The following is an 11,742-nucleotide window of genomic DNA, read 5'->3' on the forward strand; positions in this document are numbered from 1 at the left end:
GTAGTCCAGGTTGTGTTTTAGCCGCCTGCTAAACAAACACATGTTCGTTTAAAGTCTCACACCTGACTTCTTCAAACTGGAGAATTTCTCAGAACAAAGTGGCTGTTGGAGGTTATTTATTCGTCTTAATGCTCTGAACTCAACAGGTCTTATAACAACGGGCCCAAAGCTGGAGGTGTCTGAGGGCCCAGAGCTGCTGGTTTACAGACGACAGGTTACTGCGGCATCACGATTCACCATCTCCACCACTTCACTGTTCTTATTGCAGTAACATTGGATTATCTGTGTTTCTCATAAAAACACTTCTGTATTTGTGCTTATCACTGTGCACATAATGCTAGTTTGTTTGTTTTTTTGGTCACTTATCTGAACTCTAAAGCTGTTGAATTAAACATTTAAGTCACAGCTGAACTGACGAGCAGCGACTGATGGATTCAGTCAACCGCTGGATTCAGTCAACCGCTGGATTAGTCTCCAGCTGTTTTGTGATGTTTTTTTAGAGGAGAAGGTCGACATTCTCTGATTGCAGCAACTTCATGTATTTGATGCTTCTTTTTTGTTCTCCTGCTGCTGGAAAGTGAACGAATCATTTATATTTAAATGAAATGACACTTTCTAAACTTGAATAACTAGAATAAAATAGAGGCACTGATGGTTTCAACAGAGACTCATTAAACAGTAGATGAGCCAACACTAAGCAGCTGTCTGCTCACCTGATCTTTATACAGATCTATTTATTTATCTATTTGTTATAAAACTAAGAACACCGATTTTATATGATACATAAGATGGACTTTTTCTGTTAATTATCACTAATTGTATCTAATTTTAGAAATGTACAGGAAATAAGGAGTTTCATCAATTAAATGAAATATTTGTTTGCAAATGGACTTAATTTAATTTCAAAAGAGATTTATTTTGGGAAAAAAAGAAATTCTATTGTTGGTTATTCACAGTTGCATGTTTTTGATGTTATTTTCCAGTAGATGTGCAAATTCAATCTATTTTTGAAATCTTATTAGTACTTTTGTGCATTTAAAAAAAAAAAGAAAAAAGGAAACCTTCTGTGAAACCCTCGATGTTCTGTCCGTTTATCTACTGGAGCGTCAGACGGTGTTGCTTCAACGTGTTCCACTTTTTATTGCATTTATCTGACGGCTCACTTTTCAAATGAAGCTTTTACATCAGAAAACGTCTGTACCAAGCCTGTGTTTAAATGTACGATGACGGTTACGTACAGGGTGACGGCTAACTCGTCTGTCTCGTAGGATTCATAGAAACACGGCTGAGTGATGAACCTGCAGCTCTAACTCTGCATCACACTCCTCATCCGACAACACATGCCCACACCTGCCTTCGTCGTGATGCTCTGTGACTCTCCGGTGGACGTTTGATTAACATCAGCCACCTGAATGTCCTGAACGACGGCTGCTGCTGCCACCTGCTCGTGTTTATTGCTGCTTTATTGATCGGTGAAGCAGTTAGTCAGAGTCGATCAATGAACAGCATGTCGGCGTGTGTGTCGTGTTTCAGCAGCTCTGACCTACGGAGGCAGCAGCTGCAGCACGGATTCAGCTTCGTCTCTTTGGAGTTTGATTATTTAAATCTCTGCAGCAGAAGCTTCACAAACTGAAGGCTTTCTTTTTTTTTTTCAAATGCTTGTCAACATTGAATTAGGGTCAAAATAATTTGGCTTTTTTTGATAAGAACTGACCAAAAACAGAGACTCTTTCATGCCAAAGTTAAAAGAGATTTTTTACAAAGTAATGTAAATTAATTAAAAATATAAAATGTAAAAAAAACGTTTTTATTAGTCACGCGCTCATACAGTTCATGCAGTAAAATGCAAGGTGGCTGTTTCTCAAGGCTGTGCAATGAGACATTATGAAAAAAAACCATCATGTGGGGATCTTCTCAGCAGCAGCCTGGAAGGCTTGTAAAGGCAGAGGGTGAATGAATGCAGCAAAGCGTAGAGAAGTCCTGGAGGTGAACCTGATGCAGTCTGCAGGAGAAGGTTTGTTTTCCAGCCAAAGCAACATAGAAATGGTATAAAGACAACAAGGTGAATGTTCTGGAGGCCCAGTCAGAGCCCAGACCTCAGTCCTGATCCCTGTGTAACCTGTCTGATTGGTTTTATAAAGAGGAAGCATCCAGATGTTCAGGCTGTTGGAGACCAACAGGATCACTGCTGTCGGGGCAGAACACTGATAAAATCACTCAGTTCATGTTGCTAAATAACTGACTTTGTAAAAATCTGTGTTCACTTTGACTTGAAAGCATCTTTTTCTGTAAATCTTGTAAAAAAAAAAAAAAAAAAGCCAAATCAAACAGTTAAAACACAATAAAGGAGAAAACTTCCTAAAGGGAGTGAATAGTTTTTATAGGTGACATGTATGTTCTTGGAGAATTGCTTAGTTGTCAGCGATTCTTTTAGATGTTCTGGGCAGCATCTTGTTAGTTGTGTTGATTATTTTTTAGTATTTGTAAAAGAAAAAGTGCCTCTAAACACGATAAAAAGACGTCTTAACTGCTCAGAAAACACACCCCATAAAAGACCTTAGATCAGATAAAAGAGCTTCTCACCCGGATCGAAGACGGGCTCATGCACGAGCAAACGGTCCGAAGCGTCTTCAGGCATTTCTCGTGACACATGAAGTTACAGACTGAAGAGGAAACAAAGCAGAGGACAGTCGGTCACATCGTCGACATGGAGCTTCATCAGGTCACACGTTCTCCTTCATCACTCGTCCACCTGCTAATCAGCTCCTCTGACATGATGTTAATTTATCAGCACTACAGGAATGATTTATCTCTATAATCGATACCTCTAATCAGTCCAACAGCTTTGACTGCAACGTTAACTCAGTAGCCAAAGCTGTAGCAGTTACTGTACATAATTACTGCGTAGGAAATAAAACCCTGGAGGTTTGCTTTGTTAGACTGTGTGAGGAAATGTTTAGAGAAAAGTGAAAAATAAATAAATAGAATGAAATAGCCTGTGTGGTATCAAATTTAAAAATAAAACAGCCTGTATGGAGAATTATATAAAAGCTAATTAAATAAATAGAACTATTTATTTTACATAAATAAATTAAACAGCCTTTCTGGTGAATTTAAAGAAAAAAAAACGTTTTCTCTAAATTGTTAAATTTGTTGTATGTTCCAACAATGCATTGAAGCAGGAGGTGGGAACTGAAAGCTTGAGTTCCTTCATGAACTCCACCAGAGGAACGTGTCTGAGCGTAAACAGAGCTGAGATCAGCCCTGGTGGCCTCCACATCCAGCCCCGTTGTTCTGCTCCCACGACAAACCACGAACACTGCTGCACTCATGGTGATATTACTGAGAGCTCAAGTGGCACTCAGAGGTAGAAAAGGGGAAACGTTTGATTTCTTCTCATGCTCTTATTTAAAGAAAGTCTTTATTCTCATCCAGACAAAAGGAGGAAGCTGCTCAGTTCAGATAAAACTCTTCGGCTCTGGGTTATTTCAGTCAAACATGTTTGCTGTTGGACTGACATGGCGTGTTTCTGTCGTGCTGTGGTAAACCTCCGGCCGGTTTCACACTCTGACCTCACGAGCAGCAGACACACACTTCAGCTCCATTAAAGACAACAGGTTCAACATATCCAGGCTTTCTTTGTGTTAGCTGGCTTAACAGAACCTAAAACCCCAGTCAGAGATAACAGCTATCACAACTTTCTTCGTTAACCAGGTTTTCTTCTTAAGAGGGCGTGTCATGTGACTTTTCTTTGGCATAATGTGGACCAATCAGGTGCCACCAGAGGAATAAGTTGTTATAATGGAGAGCTGTGAAGGATGTGAAAACTGAATACGGTACAAAGCGCTGCTACTGCTGCTAGACAACTGTTAACACTGGAAGTTAATAGATTGATTTTCTCATTCGGTGACTTACGGACGTGTTTAGAGCTCTGAGACTTTAAACTTTATTCATCTCAACGTGAAACAGACATTTAGGTCGGTCCCATAATGAAGAAAATCACTTTAGGTTTTGGCAAAAGCAAAGTGAATTTACTGTTCTTGAATATTGTCTGTGACAAACACCATCAGACTGATGGGTTCTGTGTTCTGCTCAGCAGCAGCATCACAGCACCAGGGATCTACACGATAAACAACAACAATCTGAACTGTCTGACACCTAAAACTCTGCTTATAGGAGAATTTAGAACTTTGCTGTGTTTAAAGGTCTAAATTCTGGAGAGTTTCACATTAGAAAATAGAAAAAGTAAAGGTCCCCTAAAATTGAACTTAAAACTCCGGACCCAGTGAAGACTCTCCAGAAACCCTGAGCTGTGTCTGGTAGCGTATGGGCTTCCTGGAGATGTCAGAACTTCACTCTGTTCGAGCTCCATCGATGGAAACTCCTCCAAAGTCCTGCAGCAACTTCTTTAAAGACACCTCCTTTAACCCTCTGACCTCCACAAAGTTCTTCACCTCAGAGCTGCTTCTGTTCTGAAAGCTGCCTTCGTCGTGTTCTGTATTTCAATGAATGCAGGTGAAGGATGTCATTTGGTTTGTTGGTTCCATCGTGTTGCTCAGTTCAGCTGCGATACGCCGGCTTCCTGGGGATTTTACAACCTGACTGTGTTTGAAGCTCTCAGACTTGCGGATGATATTTTGTGGGCCCCTACTTGACATCAAAGTTTAGTGTCAGTGTGTTTGTCTACGCCAGTCGCTGCCCTGGGTGTTTTATAGTTTTTTTCACTGTGGGCTACCGTAGCTCAGGCTCGTGACAGCAACGCGACAACGCTAGTCACTTGAAACGTGATTCGGGAGTGTCACCGAGTGGAGGGAACATACATCCTGTCACCCAGAGCAAATGCATGTTTATTTTCCATCTGTGTGAAGCGCTTCTCCACCATGAACTTTAATAAGTCAAAGAACAGGTCCAGACTTACTGATGAGCATCTTCAAGCCACACTGAGGCTCTCAGTTGCTTCCTCCCTCAAGCCACATGTGACTCAGCTGTGTAGGAGGAAGTGTGAGTAGGGAGGAGATGTTCTGAAGAACCTTTCATGTTCAGAGTTGTCATTAATAAAGACTGAGAAGATTGAGAAGCTCACCCAGACTCTATCTCCAGTTGAGTTTGAGACCCCTGCTCTAAATGATCTAGAGCTTAACTTGCCCGCTGATGGCACGGTCCAGGCTCCCTGGAGATATGATAACCTGACAGTGTTTGGTCTCCATCAGTGGAGAGCACATCAGAACTCCTCCAGGGTCCTGCAGCGACTACTTTAATTTCGGACTCGTGTCTAAAGCTGCTGGATCAAAACGAAGCCTGAAGACTCTTGAACAGCAGCTGAAACCCAGCAGATGTCGTTAAAAGACTAACGTGTGTTTTTACATCACGGCGGCGGACGAAGCCCGCTGATGACATCACAGGTTCCTGTTAATCCCAGTGACGGCTTAAAGAAGACGCGTTACGTAATCACATGAAGCTGCTGCAGGTCGGCTGAAGAGGATGCTCACGTCTCTGCTGCTGTCACACAACCACAGACACACACACACACAGACACACACTGACACACACACAGACACACATTGACACACACACAGACACACACTGACACACAGACACACAACCACAGACACACACAGACACACACAGACACACGCTGACACACACACACACAGACACACACACACAGACACACACACACAGACACACACTGACACACACACACAGACACACACTGACACACACACACAGACACACGCTGACACAACCACAGACACACTGACACAACCACAGACACACTGACACACACACAGACACACAACCACAGACACACACTGACACACACAGACACACACTGACACACACAGACACACACTGACACACGCTGACACACACACACACACACTTGTTCCTCCAGCACTGAGGATCCCTGCCAGTCTCCTGTTGCCATGCCAACCAGGGGCAGTTAATCATGACTTGACTGGAGCTCCAACTGTACAACAAACACCTCAAACACACACACACACACACACACACACACAGGAGGAGGACCAGTGTGTCGGTGTGCAGACTGAAGTGTGTGTTTGTGTGATGGACGCTCTGTTCAGCCTCACCTGTTGAACTCACGACGACGAAAGGATACGACAACACATTCTGACAACAACAACAACACACAACATGACACACACTTAATACGACAACACACTGGGAGAACAACAACACACTGGATGCAACAGCACACTGTGCTCAGTGCAACTACACCCTGAGTACAACAACAACAACAACAACACATGTATAACAACAACAACACAATACAACAACACACTGGGAGAACAGCCACACACTGGATGCTACAACACACTCCAGATACACAAACCTACTTAGAGAACAACAACAACACACAACATGACACACACTTAATACGACAACACACTGGGAGAACAACAACACACTCTGATTACAACAATCACACAATTTGAGTACAACAGACATGGATACAACAACACACTCTGCTCAGTGCAACTACACACTGTGTACCATAACAACACACACTTAATACAACAACACACTGGGAGAACAACAACACACTCCAGATACAGTAACACACTTAAGAGTACAACAACACACCGTGTACAGCAACACGCTCCGGATGCATCAACCCACTCAGAGTACAACAACACAATCAGAGTACAACAACACAATCAGAGTACAACAACCGGCATGGATACAAACACACTGAGCTCAGCAGAACCACACGCTGTGGGTCCACGAGCCAGCAGCAGGTCGTCGGTTCGATTCCCGCCGGAAGCAGCGGTGGTTCTGGTTCAAGTGTTTCTATGAATAAGTGATGATGAATAAAACACGCGCTGTGTTGTGTGTCTGTGTGTGTCCGTGTGTGTGTGTTACCTTCGCAGAGAAAGCCCACGAGCCCCCAGATGAAGTCGCTGCAGCTGTGGCAGAAGGTCGGCTTGGTCAGGGTGACTTTCCTGAAGCAGTGTCCCGGAGCGGGGCTCTGGTACTTGGGCCGGAGCCCGGGGGACTGCTGCGCCCTCCGCTTCACGGTCAGCGGGCTCGATGTCCGGCTGTCCGCAGCGTCAGGGTCCGCCGGCCGGGGCCGACCCGAGTCGGCCATCTCCAGCCCAACGCAAAGTCTCCGACAACACGAGGAGGTGAACCTCTGCTGGAGAGAAGCCCGGATCAGACGATGTCAGCCCCGGCCGAGAGGCATCCCAGCGGGCCGGCCACAGCGGCGCAGCCCGGGAACAGTGCGCTGTGCTCGGCGTGCGTCCCGGAGTTTCCCCGTGCTTCGGAAGCTAATTATCCGAGTTCAGAAATAACAGCCAGGCCACCGGGTTACGGCTTTGTGATCCAAACGAGATTAGTTTAACGGTAAACGTGGCGTCGCTGTGCCCCGCTGGAGAGACATCGCTCCGGCTCGAGCCAGCGGTGCTGCCCGGCGGAGGGGCGCCGAGGTCGGTGTGGCTGCTGGAGAATCCCGCCTCTCAGCTAGCTAAACACAAAGCCCACAAAAACTGACCGAATGTGGATCCACCTCGTTAAAACACGGGCTTGGTGCTCCGGGAAGGCGGTGATATCTGATTTTTCGACGATGTCTTCGTACGGTCGCTCCCCACGCCGAGATCAGAGTCCCTCCGCCCGGAGACAGCGGTGCCACCCAGCGGCGCCGCGCGGAGCGGAGGGCGCCGTGCCCGCCCGCTTCCCGGAGCTCCCCGCTTAGGAAGCCGTATGAATAAATGATGACATATCGATCTGCTACAGCTGAATGCAGAGTTCGTCCGCGGCAGGATAAAGTTTCCGACAGGGATGTTGTTTTCAGCCGTGCAGCCCGAAGCCAGCAGCTCCGGGTCCGAGAGAAAGGCTCGGGAAGCCGGCTGGGGAGCAGCTGTGAGCCGCTCTCAGGCCGGACCAGGAGCTGGATCAACAAGTGTGGAGTCCGCCCGAGGGGGGCCGCTTTCAGTTTGGCTTCTTCTTCCTTTTCCGAGACCGATTCTTCTTCCGCGTCCGAGTCTCCAGCACTGATTTACTCCTCCTCCTCCTCCATCTCCTTCCTTCCTTCCTTCCTTCCTTCCTTATCTCTTCTTCTGAATGTCGTCCAACCACTTTTCCTCACGAAACCCTCTATTGATTCTCTCCTTCCTCTTTTCTTTCCTCACTTCCTTCACCAGGTTTTTCACGTGGAACATATTTTATATGAGAATTAAACCTTATTTCCTGACCTGAATATTAAAACCCTTCATTTGGAGTCTTTGCTGCAGCTCATTGCAGCTCCGTGTGTCCTGATGAATTCATTTACTGCCACAAAAATACAAATTAAGACGATGTTCATGCAGATGCACAGCAGCATTGTGTAGAAACCTCTGTGCAGCAGAACCTTTCCAGTTGTAATGGTTGTAAAAACGCACATTAACTGCTATTTTTGAAAGACTTAATTCGTTTATTAAATACAATATTCATTTAAAAACAACAACAACAAATAGACAAATACACATCAGGATTCTGCAATAAATCAAAATCCCATCATAATTTGTGTGCACTTTATTCAGCTTGTCTTTTTGATTTATTTAGCTTAATTAATTGAGTTTAATTCTGCTGTATTTTTAATTTAGTCTTTTATACGTGAAGCCCTTTGATTCACCACCTGCTGTAGAAATAAACTTTCTTGTTCATTATAACAATTCGAAGGCTTTTTTCTGCACCTTTCTGGACCCGTAGGAATATTTAGAGTCTTTTTTTAATTAACTAAATCAACAGATTTATTAAACGACTGAGAAACGTAGAGGCTGATTTATTCTATTGCATCTAATTGTTTTCTGAAATGAGCTGATTCCTGATGAAAGTGTTGCTCGTTTGATAAAAACACAAATATTTGCACCTCTGTTACAACAACAAAGACATTTTTGAAGTTTATCATTTATTCTAAAATACAAACATCCAAATTAGAACAACTACTTTTCTGATTTCTAAATTATATATTTTTAAATAGCAATAAAATGTGACCCAACTACGTGCTGAGTTGCAAACTTCAGCTCTGTGTGTGTTAATCTGTATGAATATATATAAAATCAACACGCTCACTATTAGTCCTGTGTTGATGGAAGTTAGAGAGGATGTCATCAAACTTAATGACTTAATTAAAGCCACAAGCGGCGATGGACCTGTCCTCGCACTTCCACACGTGTTGGACGTGGCCCAGGTCGAGGTTGTAGCAGAAATGCAGTTTGGATGAATGGCACTCCCAGCTCGCCGGGGAGCGTCTGGTGGCCGAACCTCAGGGCCCCGTAGGGCTCAGTCGGGCACAGCCAGAAAAAGTAACATGGGGCCACTGCCCAGAGGGCCCACCACCCTCAGGGCAGAGGACTGGGGTCGGGTGCTATGCTCACCGGGTGGTAGGCAGGAGCGGGTGTCCTGACATACCGCCCCCTGGTGGCGTAGACTAGCTCTGGAAACATGGAATGTCACCTCACTGGCGGGGAAGGAGCCTGAGTTAGTGGAAGCTAAAGCTCGGGTGTGGGAGGAGTTTGGGGAGGCTATGGAGAAGGACTTTCGGTGGCCTTGAAGAAGTTCTGGCAAACTGTCCGACGCCTCAGAAAGGGGAGGCAGGGATTTGCCCAGGCTGTGTACAGTCGGGGAAGGGGAACTGCTGACCCAGACTGGGGATCTTGTCGAGCAGTGGAAGGAGCACTTCAAGCAACTCCTGAACCCAGTAAAAACGTCCTCTGCTGAGGGGGCAGAGCCTGAAGACTTGGGGGCTTCTGTGTACATATCCGGGGTAGAGGTCGCCGAGGTAGTTAAGAAGCTCCTCGGTGGCAAAGCATCAGTTGTGGACGAGATTTGCCCTGAGATGCTGAAGGATCTGGACATTGTCGGACTGTCATGGCTGACATGTCTCTTCAATGTCGCGTGGGCATTGGGTACAGTGCTTGTGGAGTGGCAGACCGGGGTGGTGGTTCCCATTTTCAAAAACGGGGACCGGAGAGTGTGTGCCAATTATCGGGGTATCACACTTCACAGCCTCCCTGGGAAAGTTTGCTCTAGGGTGGTGGAAAGGAGGCTTCGGCCGATTGTCAAACCTCCGATTCAGGAGGAGCAATGCGGATTCCGTCCTGGTCATGGAACAGTGGACCAGCTCTTTACCCTTGCAGAGCTGCTGAGGAGGGCATGGGAATTTGACCTGCCAGTCCACATGTGCTTTGTGGATCTGGAGAAGGCCTATGACCGTGTTCCCCGAGGAACTCTGTGGGGGGCACTGAGGGAGTATGGGGTACCAGGCTCACTGCTACGAGCAAAAGTGCGAGCTGCGTCCGCATTCTTGGCAATAAGTTGGACACGTTCCCAGTGGGTGTTGGACTCCGCCAGGGCTGCCCCTTGTCCCCGATCCTGTTTGTAGTTTTCATGGATAGGATCTCAAGGCACAGTCAGGGTGAGGAGGGTGTCCGGTTTGGGGACCTCAGGATCACGTCTCTGCGTTTTACAGACGATGTGGTACTGTTGGCTTCATCAGACTGTGACCTTCAGCACGCACTGGAGCGGTTTGCAGCCGAGTGCGAAGCTGCGGGAATGTGGATCAGTACCTCCAAGTCCAAGGCCATGGTTCTCTACCAGAAATCGGTGGATTGCCACCTCCGGGTGTGGGGAGGGAGTTGCTTCCTCAATCAAGCTGAGCTTCAACGACCTTTATCACTGTGGATTACAATCTAACAAGAAGAAGTCTCACATCGAGTTTTCTGAGTGTATTCGTTATAACAAATTACAAAATGAAATAAGTGTATAGTAGGTGTGTGAATGATCACTGATCAGTGTTACTGTCATTAGTGGAGGGCCCCAAAACTCATGTTCTGCTTCAGGCCCCTTGGAGGCTTGAGCCGGCCCTGTCACTAAGTATAACGTAATGATAAATATTGTTCCAAGTGAGCATCTTATTGAATAAAAGTGTCTGTCTAGTGCTGCCAGGTCACTTTGTAGAAATGTTAAGTTCAATGAAAATGTGACTGTCTAATTTGCTGACACTTCATATGTTTCTATTTTTTATAACTCTGACATAAAATGTATTCATTAACAATAAACAACACTTAGAATGCTATTTGCTTAACTTCTCTTTAAATTGAGCTCTTATTCTGAAAGTAGGTGCTGATTGGAGGTCATTAATCACCACACAAGTCTCTATCAAGGTCCCTTGCTGCTAAACTCCCACAATGCAGTCTGAGTGACGCCTCCTCTGGTCTCGCAAGGATTAAACAGTGAGAGGCTCCACCTGGCGGAACAACCAGGTACTACAGCTGGTCTACAAATTTACTAATAACGCACGACCTTCTTGTTCTGTTTTCTTATGGGTTCATATATTTTAAATCGGTTAAATCAAAGGATTAATCTACATGAGTCCTACAAGAAAACAACTGAAACACACAAAAAAATCAACGGAACACTTTTGTTTTTGCTCCTATTTTTCATGAGCTGGACTCAAAGATCTGAGACTTTTCTATGTACACAAAAGGACTATTTCTCTCAAATATTGTTCACAAATTTGTCTAAACCTGTGTTAGTGAGCACTTCTTCTTTGCCGAGATAACCCATCCACCTCACAGGTGACGTATCAAGATGCCTATCAGACATCATGATTACTGCACAGGTGTGCCTCAGGCTGGTCACAATAAAAGGCAGCTCTAAAATGTGCTGTTTAATCACAGCACAGTGCCACAGATGTCCCAGGTTTTGAGGGCGCGTATAACTGGCTGCTGACTGCAC

The 11,742-nt window shown here is 45.4% G+C and overlaps 1 protein-coding gene across 1 annotated transcript in view; it reads right to left on the reverse strand.

Moving 5' to 3' along the window:
• Positions 1 to 8,081, reverse strand: part of dgkq (diacylglycerol kinase theta) — a 49,830-nt gene extending 41,749 nt beyond the window's left edge. Inside the window, exons 1-2 of the mRNA XM_008286105.1 lie at positions 6,886 to 8,081; positions 2,584 to 2,663 (exon numbers count right to left, since the gene is read on the reverse strand). Of these exons, the coding sequence (XP_008284327.1) occupies positions 2,584 to 2,663; positions 6,886 to 7,111 (306 nt within the window). The 5' untranslated portion in view covers positions 7,112 to 8,081. The remainder of the gene's footprint in view (positions 1 to 2,583; positions 2,664 to 6,885) is intronic.
• Positions 8,082 to 11,742: the final 3,661 nt, after the last annotated feature.

The sequence above is a fragment of the Stegastes partitus genome, unplaced genomic scaffold (assembly GCF_000690725.1).
Source record: "Stegastes partitus isolate 25-593 unplaced genomic scaffold, Stegastes_partitus-1.0.2 Scaffold432, whole genome shotgun sequence".
NCBI lineage: Eukaryota > Metazoa > Chordata > Actinopteri > Pomacentridae > Stegastes > Stegastes partitus.